We start from the raw sequence: 13,912 nt of genomic DNA, 5'->3' as shown, positions 1-13,912 counted from the left end.
GTACAACGGAGAATCTTGTCTGGACCTGGATCATTGCCCTGCGTAAGATCTGCTAACTAGTGCCTCAGCGGCTGTATTATTTTAAGTTAATTGTCTGTTTTATTTCTATATGATTTTGGCCGCTACAAAGTAAAAAACCATGCCATCAAAGCGGACTTGTTTTTTGAAGTTCTTTTTTGTGGATTTTTGGATTGCCTGCGCTTGAAGTGGAGTATTGGATTTCACTTTAAAAGACACACCGGGCCCTGGACGGACTTCAACAACGGCACAGGAACATGGGCGGTATTTGAAGATTTTCTCCAGTGGCTGTATAGGAAAACGGCCTCACTATTGGAGTGCTGGAGTCATTGTTTCGCCGCATATAAATGAACAGTGGAACAAGTTTAAAGAATAGTCGGACCGTGGGAACAGGTGCACACAGTGATTACGCACTCTGACGCGCAGGCATGCGCATGCAACAGCGTTTTCTCCTGTGGATAATAACATATTTGGATATTTAAATAACGCCAATCATAGAAATTATGCAAGACGCCACATCACAGGACAGAAGTGGATCTTCTGACGAGGTAAATCCTAAGGACATTGCACCACACATGTTAGGTTTAAAGAACAATGATTCCAGACCACAGAAATCGTTCAGATTATCATACCGCTCATCTGCAATAATCAAAGTTGAAGCACATTTAGCAGTCCTTAAAGAACGCATGGCTGCATTGAAGAGGAAGCATGCATTGGAAGCCCAAGAGGAGGAGCTTAGAAAAGAAAAGACAAAACTTGCTTTTGAACTAAAACTGTCTGCACTCAATGCCAAAATTGACATAGTGAAAATCCACTCGAGGCGTGGATCGAAAGGATCTGTGGAAAATGGTAAACAGAAATCTGAAAAGATAAAGTTTCCTTCTGCCCCAAACAACAACTGTTTTTCTCTCCAACACAACCATCACTCACAGGATACATGTTCAAGCTTCAATATGAAAATAGAAAATGAGGAAACAAATTCCATAAAGGTGGATGGATCTAGTTTTGTTTGCCCAGCTAGTCACATAATCAAAGACTATTGGAGATTTTTGAAGTGCAGTGTGTGTCACCAGAAGCAACTGTCAGCCCTTCACATTGAAGATGAGGAGACAGATACATCCTTAATTAAAGCACATGTTTCACCTGGACAGTCAGAGACAAGTGTTCATACTGGGGCCGGTGGACCTGGAGAGGACAATGGATTCAGCTCTGGCTGCCCTGTTACCTCTCAGCTTGCATTGGAACAACAAGAAAAGATGTCCATCAAACATCAGACCCATCAGGATTTACAAGAAAAACATCAACAGTGCAATGTGAAAAGCACACAGAGTGAGGAGCAGGAAATAGATCACAAAGAAGAGACCAGCTCCAAGACATCACAGCCTCACCAAAGTCATAAACCTCAGACTGAAACACAGGATGAAGAAATTGAATCCGACCTCCAGATAGATGGTGTGAACAGTGATGGAGACACAGAGGAGCCTCCTTATGAAGAGGATTGGGATGACGGAGCGAATGGAAAAGGCCCAGAAAAGAATTTCCAACAGGAGATGTTTTCTTTATCGCAAATACAAGTGGACCCTGGATGAGGGAAAGGACGGACAATGATTGGTCAGCTCTGCGAGCCCCAAATGAAGACCAGTGTCATGGAGAGACCTGTTTGAAGATCTGCCTGCTCCTGGATGCAGCAGCGTAGCATCATGAACATTTATTCTTTCTGTTTCTCTAGACTATTTTTCTTTCTCTCTATTTCTTTTCCAGGAAGCTGTTGCCTGAAGACTATAGACGATTATTTGTATGGTTAGGATAAAGATAGAGTATAGCTCCATTTATATATATTTAAGTAATTGTGTGTTTACACTGGCACAATTAGGGGCCGGAATGTTGGAACTATATATCTCTTTATATTATTTACTAGTTTAACATTTATTTTCTTGCTGTTTTATAGTGTTTATTGTAAATGTATTCTTAGTTAGTCTCATAAGTTAAAGTCGTTTCTATGCTTTTATTTTGAAGGCATGTTTTGGGCACTGGGTGATTAGAGCACCTGGTGTAATTGTATATATTGAAGACAGGTGGAAGTGGAAGCCAGAGCACTAGTAGGCAAACGGTTTTTTACCAGGGTGTTTCGAGCCATAGGGTTTTCCAACCACAGGAAAGGAAAGCCACAGGAAAGGCTTAAGGAACAAACCATAGGAAACCTGTTCATTATCAATGATATTGGATCATAATAAATGTACAACGGAGAATCTTGTCTGGACCTGGATCATTGCCCTGCGTAAGATCTGCTAACTAGTGCCTCAGCGGCTGCATTATTTTAAGTTAATTGTCTGTTTTATTTCTATAAGATTTTGGCTGCTACAATACCATCCAAACACTGCTCATAAAAAAAAGAAGTATTAACGAGGGTGTGGTTTATGATAAAACAATTTGTATTTTGTTTCTTTCGTGGTGACACATATCAATTCAAACACAGTCTATCTGCGCCCACTTCCACGTCGTGTACGGTATGAAGCATATTCACTCTCCACAGGGCAGGATGTAGAAAGGAACCGCCTGAAACACTGTTCAGAGTTGTTTAACTAGACCAACAGCGTCCCTTAGGGTCCAGTGAATGAATATCAACACAAAGTGGGGAAATTCTTGCAAATTAAATGTTCATCCTAATATGATACCGATAATTGAATACATAGGACCGGGTCCCTCATAATGTAAGATGTCATAGAAAATGTAACACATTATGCTGTTAATCACGACACAGCAAAGCATAAAAATAAAGAAAAAAATTGTAAAAAACCTCCAGTGGAGAATCAACGTGCCATACAACACTGCATCACAGTCACAAGACATATAATCAACAAGTAGAAATTCGAGATAAGAATAACAACAATGCCCTCATTAGTCTCATCAATGAGCACTAACTAAAACATTTCAATCACTTCACGTAAAGACCTGAATGCTGCAACACCTATTTACGGAAACAAATATGTACCAGTTTTTGCATTATAGTAAATATTAAATATTGATAAACAGTGGAAATTTAGCTTTTTAAATTTAAACTATTTAGAAAAAAAAGGTTGGAATTACATGCTGTGCACATATATGTCAACATTGACATCAGATTTGGAAAAGCAAGGGCTACAAGATCCTAACTATAACATGGGTGCTCTCTATGGTGCTGAAAGATACGTATTGTGTTCAACTGTTCTTTATCATTGCACAAAATGTACACAGAGACAGAAAACGAAGCAATATTTCCCTAACTCACCTCCAGAAGAGAGTCAGGTTCATCCAGGATGCTCTTTTCACTCTGTATCCGCTGCATCGTCCCTGTATAACTGGGGTCCATTATCAGCACGTTCTGACTCTGGGCTGTGCCAAACTTACAGTCACTCTTTCTGGAGTCAGTCGTCCTGCACACCTCGTAGTTGTACACGTGTTGGAGAGTCCCTGTCCCCAAAGTGTCTGAGTAACGTGGAGGATAATATGGAATCACAGGGAGATTGGAGTGACACATGATGCGAGACTGTCTCCACCTGTAGATCTTCACTGATATGATAACCACTAAACACGTGATGAAGAGGAAGGACACTACAGCCAGAGCCAGCACTAAGTAAAAAGTCAGGTTGTCATTGTACTCCTTGTCCTGTGTAAAGTCAGTGAACTCAGACAGCACTTCCGGGAAGCTGTCAGCCACCACCACGTTAACAATGACTGTAGCTGAACGAGAGGGCTGCCCGTTGTCCTCCACTATAACAGACAGTCTCTGTTTCACAGCATCTTTATCAGTCACCTGGCGGATAGTCCTTATTTCTCCATTCTGTAAGCCCACTTCAAACAGCGCCCTGTCTGTGGCTTTCTGCAGTTTATAGGAGAGCCAGGCATTCTGTCCAGAGTCCACATCAACAGCCACCACTTTAGTGACTAGATAACCCACATCTGCTGCACGAGGCACCATCTCAGCCACCAGAGAGCCACCAGTCTGGACTGGGTACAGGACCTGAGGAGGGTTGTCGTTCTGGTCCTGGATCAGTATTTTCACAGTCACGTTGCTACTAAGTGGAGGAGAGCCTCCATCCTGAGCTTTGACTACCAGCTGAAGCTCTTTAATTTGCTCATAATCAAAAGAACGAATTGCACTTAGAACTCCAGTTTCAGAGTTTAAAGACACATAAGTAGAAACTGGACTTCCACTGACTTGTGTTTCCTCTAAAAGATAAGAGATTCTGGCGTTTTGGTTCCAATCAGAGTCCCGTGCGCTGACAGCAAATATGGTCGCTCCAGGTGAATTGTTCTCTGTTATATAAGCAGAGTAACTATTTTTATTAAATAAAGGTGCGTTGTCATTTACATCAGAAAGTTTAAGATGTAATTTTGTTGAGCTAGAAAGTGGGGGAGAGCCCATGTCAGTGGCTGTTATTGTTATATTATACTCTGAGACAGATTCTCTATCAAAGTGTTGATCTGAGATCAAATTGTAATAATTAGTTAGAGAAGATTCTATCTTAAAAGGAAGTTTACCATCTATTGAACATTTTATTCGCCCATTTTTTTCAGAGTCTGCATCTTTTATGTTTAAAATAGCGATTGTAGTACCAGGAAGGGCATCCTCAGAAATGGGACTGGAAAATGACATGATATTTATAACTGGTGCATTGTCGTTAACATCTAGAACATCAAATATAATTTTACTTGTTCCAATTAAGCCACCCTGATCCTTTGCCTCTACCCTCACTTCGTATTTTCTGTCTTTTTCATAATCTATCTGCCCAGACACAGAAATTATGCCGGTGATTTCATTAACACTGAATACATTTGCTGCACTTCCTTTTGTTTTTGACAAACTGTAATTTATGAGTCTATTTGAACCACTGTCCGCGTCTGTGGCATTCACTGTAACAATGCTCGTTCCTTTCATTGTGTTTTCCATCAGAGATGCTTTATACACTGATTGGTTAAATATTGGAGCATTGTCATTGGCATCTAACACAGTGACATCTATATTTACTGTACCGGATCTCTGGGGAGTTCCTCCGTCAACTGCGATCAGTTTTAAAGACAAATGAGGATGTAGCTCTCTGTCTAAAGGCTTCTGAAGCACCATTTCAACATATTTACTTCCATCTGGATTTGCATGTTGCTTCAAAATAAAATTATCGTTTGGTGATAAAATATAATCTTGCAACGCGTTTTGCCCCACATCTAGATCCTCTGCGCTCTGCAGTGGAAACTGTGCTCCGATTGCAGCCGATTCACTCATTTCAAAACAGATAGGCTTATCTTTATTTGGAAAACTGGGAGCGTGATCATTGATATCTAAAACCTCAACAGTTACTCTGTGCAGTTCCATTGGATTTTCTAAAATCACCTCAAAGCTGAAGCTGCATGGCGTTTCGTCTCCACAAAGCTGCTCTCGGTCTATTCTCTCATTCACGACTAGAATCCCTTTGTCCGTCTTCAGCTCGGTGTAGTGGATGTTTTCTCCGGTCACGATACGGGCCCGCCCAGAACGAAGCCTCTTCAGATCCAACCCGAGATCCTGTGCTACATTACCGATAACAGAGCCTTTCTTCATCTCCTCTGGAATAGAATAACTAATCTGCGCTCCTACCATTTTAACCGTGTGAAGCAGCAACATAAGCAGTCCTATTTGCCGTCGAAATCCATAAAACAATGGAAGTCTTGCGTCAATGTAGGTGAGAGATCCCCGCAATGCCATCACGGCAACACAGAATAAAAAAATCTGTATCCAGTGGATAGGACGGTAAAACTAGTTTCGATATATCCGTGTGTTGATGGTCACGTCCTCCACCTTTAAATGCAAGTCTGTGAGATGATGTTGTCTCTTTCGTGCCCTAAACCTCAACAAAACACAGAGAGCCTGCTCCACTGTATAGTCTGTTTAGGGATGGACTGAATGACGATATTTAACAGGATATCATTTACTGACCAACAGCGTCCCTTAGAGTCTAAAAGTGGAACATCAATTACAGCACATACCACACTAAAGCTCTGAAGAAGACAAACTGAACTCTTCATATGGTCGAAATCATTTCAGAAAGTCTTTAAAAAACGACTTTATTTTGGTAAATTGAAATAGTTGCCATTCAACAGGTTGTTTAATACCAAATTATGAGTATAAGTCTAAGGCAAAAGGACCAGTATGGATAAAGAAAATGTAATCTCACTTTCAAGTAAAGTGGTCTGTGCACACGTTCGAACATGAAAAACAAGAAATAAATACATAACATGGTAATCTTCATGTTAAAAATATAGGCGTGTTTGAAAGCGAAAAACATTGATTGACTCCCTATAATGTAGCAGTTTGCATGGTCTGATAAATCACTCACCTAAATATGCACTATCATGAAAGTGGAGGATCCTGATTCTACTTAAGACATTGCACAGCACTGTTCAAAATGCATGTGTTGCTAACGTAAACCACACTAACTGCATCTCTATTTTCCAACCGTGAATAATGTTTTACCTGCTCTAGTGACAAAACAATTTCCCAAATTTGTAAAACTAAAATAAATGGTATCTAAACAATGATTACGTTGCCAGAACAGTTTGCACACATCTGAAGGCTGAACATTACTGATGCTGCATTACTTTCCCCACAACGCCTTGAGACAGAATGCAGTACATATAACATTTAAAATGAAAGTAATTCAGGAACTTTGCTTTCCACAGGCTTATCTTAATGTTTAACAGCTGCAGAATTTCGAAGAGGTTGTGTAAGAAAAATAAGCTGTCCTTGGTGCTGAACATGAAACTAGAAACAAAAAGAGAGCAAAGGGGCCAAAAATACTAAGCTAGTTTGCTGGACTCACCTCTAGAGGAGAGTCTGGTTCATCCAGGATGCTCTTTTCACTCTGTATCCGCTGCATTGTGCCTGTAGAACTGGGGTCCATTATCAGCACGTTCTGACGACCGGCTGTGCCGAACTGACAGTCACTCTTTCTGGAGTCAGTCGTCCTGCACACCTCGTAGTTGTACACGTGTTGGAGAGTCCCTGTCCCCAAAGTGTCTGAGTAACGTGGAGGATAATAAGGAATCACAGGGAGATTGGAGTGAAACATGATGCGAGACTGTCTCCACCTGTAGATCTTCACTGATATAATAACCACTAAACACGTGATGAAGAGGAAGGACACTACAGCCAGAGCCAGTACTAAGTAAAAAGTCAGGTTGTCATTGTACTCCTTGTCCTGTGTAAAGTCAGTGAATTCAGACAGCACTTCCGGGAAGCTGTCAGCCACCACCACGTTAACAATGACTGTAGCTGAACGAGAGGGCTGCCCATTGTCCTCCACTATAACAGACAGTCTCTGTTTCACAGCATCTTTATCATTCACCTGGCGGATAGTTCTTATTTCTCCATTCTGTAAGCCCACTTCAAACAGCGCCCTGTCTGTGGCTTTCTGCAGTTTATAGGAGAGCCAGGCATTCTGTCCAGAGTCCACATCAACAGCCACCACTTTAGTGACCAGATAGCCCACATCTGCTGAACGAGGCACCATCTCAGCCACCAGAGAGCCACCAGTCTGGACTGGGTACAGGACCTGAGGAGGGTTGTCGTTCTGGTCCTGGATCAGTATTTTCACAGTCACGTTGCTACTCAGTGGAGGAGAGCCTCCATCCTGAGCTTTGACCCGGAAGTGGAAGTCTTTGATCTGCTCGTAGTCAAAAGAGCGCACTGCATGTATAACTCCGCTTTCTGCATTGATAGAAACATATACAGAAACAGGGGACCCACCGATTTTAGTATCTTCCAGAATATAAGATATACGGGAATTTTGGTTTTCATCAGGATCTTCAGCTCTCACAGTGAGAACAGAAATACCTGGAGAGTTATTCTCTACAATAAACGCATTGTAAACACTTTGTGAAAACGCAGGAGCATTATCGTTCACATCAAAGATCTTTAAATTAAAGGTTTTTCTTGTCGAGAGAGGAGGCCTTCCTGCATCTGTCGCAACTACAGTGATATTATATTCTGAAACACTTTCACGATCCAATGCCGTATCTGTTACCAAAGTGTAGTAATTTCTTAAATTAGATTTAATCTTAAAAGCTGTATTTTGTTCTATTTTACATTTTACCTGTCCATTTTCACCTGAATCAAGATCTTTCACATTTATAATGCCAATAGTTGTACCAGGAGGAGAGTCTTCTGACACAGGGCTAGTGAAGGACATGACACTAATCGTAGGGGAGTTGTCATTTACATCACCTACATCAATTATCACTTTACTGGAATCTGTCAAACCTCCCTGATCTTTTGCTTCGATTCTAAGTTCGTATTTTTTTTCTTTTTCATAATCAATTAACCCTGTTATAAGAACTACACCAGATTGTTCATTAACTGTAAACAAATTACTAAGACCACTGCTGATGTCTGAAAAATAATACGTTACAATACTATTTGACCCAAAATCTTGGTCACTGGCGTTAACAGTGGTAACGTAAGTATCTCTTGGAGCGTGTTCCATCACTGAAGCTTTGTATACAGACTGATTAAATACAGGTGCATTATCATTGGCATCAAGAACAATGATATCTATATTTACTGTACCAGATCTCTGCGGAGATCCACCGTCAACAGCTATCAGCTTTAGAGACAGATTAGGGTTGGTCTCCCTGTCTAATGGCTTTTGCAGCACCATCTCTGCGTATTTCTTTCCGTCGGCATTAGAGGTTTGTTTCACAACAAAATTATCATTCTCGGTCAAAACATATTCCTTTAATCCATTGACACCAACATCTGTGTCTTCTGCACTCGTCAACGGAAAACGAGCGCCAGCATTAGCTGATTCGCTGATTTCAAAACGGATAGTATCTTTTTTGAAAGCGGGAGAATTATCATTTATGTCTGTTATTTCTACTGTAATTTGATGCAACTCCATCGGGTTTTCTAAAATCACCTCAAAGCTGAAGCTGCACGGGGTTTCGCCTCCACAAAGCTGCTCTCGGTCTATTCTCTCTTTCACGACGAGAATCCCTTTGTCTGCCTTCAGCTCGGTGTAGTGGATGTTTTCTCCGGTCACGATACGGGCCCGCCCAGAACGGAGCCTCTTCAGATCCAAACCAAGATCCTGTGCTACATTACCGATTAGGGAGCCTTTCTTCATCTCCTCTGGGATTGAATATCGGATTTGTCCGCTGACCACTTGAATTAGATAAAGAAAGAACAACAAGAGTTTCCAATTCTGTCCGCAGCCAAAGTGCCATCTCATGCATCGCGAGTGTGGAGAGATTCCACACGCCATTGCAAAAATAAAAATAGGAAAATATACTCTGCAACGAAACAAACACGACCCGTATCCGTTAGTTTGTATTTATCCGAATTGAGATTGAAATGCTTGCTAGTGTGTTACCCTCAGATATCAGCCGACTAAGTGCACACCACCTCCTTTTCTCTCATAGGGAGGGGACTTTGTGATAATGTTTTGGAAAAACGTAGATTAACCAACAGCGTCGCTTAGAGTCCAAAATCAGTAACACCGTGCAACATACTGTAGAATACATTCTGGAAATATTAAATGATTGAACAAATCTGAATGGTGCATACTCAAACTATGACAAAATACGTAATCCAAGTATTCCATAAAATAAAATACATATTCATCTCAAATTAATTATTATCATGTATGCATTGGTTTGCAGTTAAATCTTTATAAACGAAAAATAGGAACATAATTACCAAACAAGTAACCCAAATGAACACAAGCAAAGTACAACTTCAATCCTATTTAATTTTGGGGAAGCAGTGGGACATATAAAACATGGGGCTTGTTAAAACTAATTGAGATTAAATAAGGAACACATTGATTGTTATTAAAACATTTCCTGTCCTGAGCAAACCACAACCACGATTTCAAACTTTTTAACACACTACGGAGAGCAGCCTCGATGCATGTTTAAAAAATGACAAGACCAAGGTAAAACAAAATGGGTCTAAAAAAAAAACGTTGTCTATGTAAAACCAAAAATCAGCATATTAATAAGAGGGAAAAAGTGGAAAGAATATTTTTGGAAAGTTTTGAATGTAAATAATGAAGCGGTATTCATATCAAACGAGAGGAGATATGCTGCCCATGCTGCTGAATATAGATGCAGCACTTTACTGACAATGTCTATAAACACAGAAAGAGGGGAACCGTCACAGAAAGCTACATTATTTGACTAACCTCTAGAGGAGAGTCTGGTTCATCCAGGATGCTCTTTTCACTCTGTATCCGCTGTATCGTCCCTGTAGAACTGGGGTCCATTATCAGCACGTTCTGACTACCAGGTCTGCCGAACTTACAGTCACTCTTTCTGGAGTCAGTCGTCCTGCACACCTCGTAGTTGTACACGTGTTGGAGAGTCCCTGTCCCCAAAGTGTCTGAATAACGTGGAGGATAATATGGAATCACAGGGAGATTGGAGTGAAACATGATGCGAGACTGTCTCCACCTGTAGATCTTCACTGATATAATAACCACTAAACACGTGATGAAGAGGAAGGACACTACAGCCAGAGCCAGCACTAAGTAAAAAGTCAGGTTGTCATTGTACTCCTTGTCCTGTGTAAAGTCAGTGAACTCAGACAGCACTTCCGGGAAGCTGTCAGCCACCACCACGTTAACAATGACTGTAGCTGAACGAGAGGGCTGCCCGTTGTCCTCCACTATAACAGTCAGTCTTTGTTTCACAGCATCTTTATCAGTCACCTGGCGGATAGTCCTTATTTCTCCATTCTGTAAGCCCACTTCAAACAGCGCCCTGTCTGTGGCTTTCTGCAGTTTATAGGAGAGCCAGGCATTCTGTCCAGAGTCCACATCAACAGCGACCACTTTAGTGACCAGATAGCCCACATCTACTGAACGAGGCACCATCTCAGCCACCAGAGAGCCACCAGTCTGGACTGGGTACAGGACCTGAGGAGGGTTGTCGTTCTGGTCCTGGATCAGTATTTTCACAGTCACGTTGCTACTGAGTGCAGGAGAGCCTCCATCCTGAGCTTTGACTACCAGCTGAAGTTGTTTAATTTGCTCATAATCAAAAGAACGAATTGCACTAAGAACTCCAGTTTCAGAGTTTAAAGACACATAAGTAGAAACTGGACTTCCACTGACTTGTGTTTCCTCTAAAAGATAAGAGATTCTGGCGTTTTGATTCCAATCTGAGTCCCGTGCGCTGACAGCAAATATAGTCGCTCCAGGTGAATTGTTCTCTGTTATGTAAGCGGAGTAACTATTTTGATTAAATAATGGTGCATTATCATTTACATCAGATATTTTAAGATGTAATTTTGTTGAACTAGAAAGTGGGGGAGAGCCCATGTCAGTGGCTGTTATTGTTATATTATACTCTGAGACAGATTCTCTATCAAAGTGTTGATCTGAGATCAAATTGTAATAATTAGTTAGAGAAGATTCTATCTTAAAGGGAAGTTTACCATCTATCGAACATTTTATTTGCCCATTTTTTTCAGAGTCTGCATCTTTTATGTTTAAAATGGCAATTGTCGTACCAGGAAGTGAATCCTCAGAAACAGGACTTAAAAAAGACATGATATTTATAACTGGGGTATTGTCGTTGACATCCAAAACATCAAATATAATTGTACTTGTTCCTGTTAAACCACCCTGATCCTTTGCCTCTACCCTCACCTCGTATTTTCTGTCTTTTTCATAATCTATCTGCCCCGACACATAAACTATGCCGGTGTTTTCATTAACACTGAATACATTTGCTGCACTTCCTTTTGTTTTTGACAAACTGTAAGTAATATGTCCATTTGAACCACTGTCCGCGTCTGTGGCATTAACTGAAACAATGGTCGTGCCTTTAATTGTATTTTCCATCACAGATGCTTTATACACTGATTGGTTAAAAACCGGAATATTGTCGTTTGCATCTAACACAGTGACATCTATATTTACTGTACCGGATCTCTGTGGAGTTCCTCCGTCAACTGCGATCAGTTTTAAAGACAGATGGGGATGTAGCTCTCTGTCTAAAGGCTTCTGGAGCACCATATTTACATATTTACCTCCATTTGGATTTGCATGTTGCTTCAAAAGAAAATTATCGTTTGGTGATAAAATATAATCTTGCAACGCGTTTTGCCCAACATCTAGATCCTCTGCACCCTGCAGTGGAAACTGCACTCCAACTGCAGCCGATTCACTAATTTCAAGTTTAATAGGCTTATCTTTATTTGGAAAGACGGGAGTGTGGTCATTGATATCTAAAACCTCAACAGTTACTCTGTGCAGTTCCATCGGGCTTTCTAAAATCACCTCGAAACTGAAGCTACACGGCGTTTCGTCTCCACAAAGCTCCTCTCGGTCTATTCTCTCATTCACGACTAGAATCCCTTTGTCCGTCTTCAGCTCCGTGTAGTGGATGTTTTCTCCGGTCACGATACGGGCCCGCCCAGAACGGAGCCTCTTCAGATCCAACCCGAGATCCTGTGCTACATTACCGATAACAGAGCCTTTCTTCATCTCCTCTGGAATAGAATAACGAATCTGCGCTCCTACCATATTAACCGTGTGAAGCAGCAACATAAGCAGTCCTATTTGCCGTCGAAATCCATAAAACAATGGCAGTCTTGCGCATTTGAAGGTGAGAGATCCCCGCAATGCCATCACGGCAACACAGAATAAAAAAAATCTGTAACAAGTTGATAAGACGGTAAAACTAATTTTGATATATCCGTTTGCTGATGGTTCACGTCCTCCGCATTTTACATGCAAGTCTGTGAGATGATGTTGTCTCTTTGGTGCCCTAAACCTCGACAAAATACCGAGATCCTTCTCCACTGTATAGTCTGCTTAGGGATGGACTGAATGACGACATTTAACAGGATATCATTTACTGACCAACAGCGTCCCTTAGAGTCTAAAAGCTGAACATCAATTACAGCACATACCACACTAAAGCTCTGAAGCTGACCAACTGAATTAGAAATAATTTCAGAAAGTCTTAAAAAAATATATACTTGTATGAGTTAAATTGAAATACTTTGCCATTCAACATGTTATTTAATACCAGATTCTGAGTATATGTTTTAGGAAAGAGACCATGTGTACATAAAATAAAATGTAATGAGTAATGTAATAAAAGTTGTCTACAGTGCTCACAGTCGAAGAAGAAAAAACAAACACATATATATTTCATGAAAAAACACACATATATATATATATATTTATATATATATATATATATATATATATATATAAATATATATATTTCATTGTTATATAATCAATAAAAAGTGTATATTAATTTACAAAAAATATGCATGTTTAAAAACGAAACATTAGGGATTGACTCCCTAAAATGGTTCAGCGGTTTGAAGGTCTTATAAATCCCTCACCAAAACACTATCATGAAAGTGGAGGATCCTGATTCTACTTAAGACATTGCAAAGCACTGTTCAAAATGCATGTGTTGCTAACGTAAACCACACTAACTGCATTTCTATTTTCCAAGCGTGAGTATGTTTTACCTGCTCTTGTGACGAAACAGTTTCCCAAATGTGTATAACTAAAATAAATGGTATCTAAACAATGATTACATAGCCAGTGCACTGTGCACACATCTGAAGGCTGAACATTACTGATGCTGCATTACTTTCCTCACAACGCATTGAGACAGAATGCAGTAAATAACACATATCAAATGAAAATCATTCAGGAGCCATTTGCTTTCCACAGACTTATCTTTGCAATGTTTAAAACACAGCATTTCGATAAGGTTGTGTAAGAAAAATAAGCTGTCCGTGGTGCTGACAAGGAAACTAGAAGCACAAAGAGAACAAAGGGGCGAAAAATACGAAGCTATGTTTGACTCACCTCTAAAGGAGAGTCAGGTATTATCTGTCTATGGTGCTGAA

The 13,912-nt window shown here is 40.4% G+C and overlaps 3 protein-coding genes across 8 annotated transcripts in view; all 3 read right to left on the bottom strand.

The window, feature by feature from the left end:
- Window positions 1–13,912, bottom strand: part of LOC307031498 (protocadherin gamma-C5-like) — a 199,205-nt gene that overhangs the window by 152,804 nt on the left and 32,489 nt on the right. The window contains exon 1 of one of the 6 annotated variants that reach the window (XM_079668667.1): window positions 6,852–9,386. The exons of 4 other annotated variants lie outside the window; for them this stretch is intronic. In XM_079668667.1, coding sequence (XP_079524793.1) covers window positions 6,852–9,290 — 2,439 coding nt within the window. In that variant the 5' untranslated portion in view covers window positions 9,291–9,386. Of the gene's footprint in view, window positions 1–6,851; window positions 9,387–13,912 lie in introns of those variants that run through there. One more of the 6 variants, XM_079668680.1, reaches the window with a different exon arrangement.
- On the bottom strand, window positions 3,278–5,867 carry LOC307031506 (protocadherin gamma-A2-like; the record flags this gene model as incomplete). The annotated part of the gene is made up of 1 exon (XM_079668695.1): window positions 3,278–5,867. The coding sequence occupies exon 1, from the start codon at window positions 5,735–5,737 to the stop codon at window positions 3,278–3,280; it is 2,460 nt and encodes an 819-aa protein (XP_079524821.1). The 5' UTR covers window positions 5,738–5,867.
- Window positions 10,194–12,771, bottom strand: LOC307031503 (protocadherin gamma-A10-like; the record flags this gene model as incomplete). The annotated part of the gene is made up of 1 exon (XM_079668691.1): window positions 10,194–12,771. Exon 1 carries the CDS (start codon window positions 12,660–12,662, stop codon window positions 10,194–10,196), a length of 2,469 nt encoding a protein of 822 aa, XP_079524817.1. The 5' UTR covers window positions 12,663–12,771.

Source organism: Notothenia rossii (assembly GCF_949606895.1).
Source record: "Notothenia rossii genome assembly, chromosome: 3".
NCBI classification, from domain to species: domain Eukaryota; kingdom Metazoa; phylum Chordata; class Actinopteri; order Perciformes; family Nototheniidae; genus Notothenia; species Notothenia rossii.
This window is presented reverse-complemented; position numbering and strand designations above follow the sequence as displayed.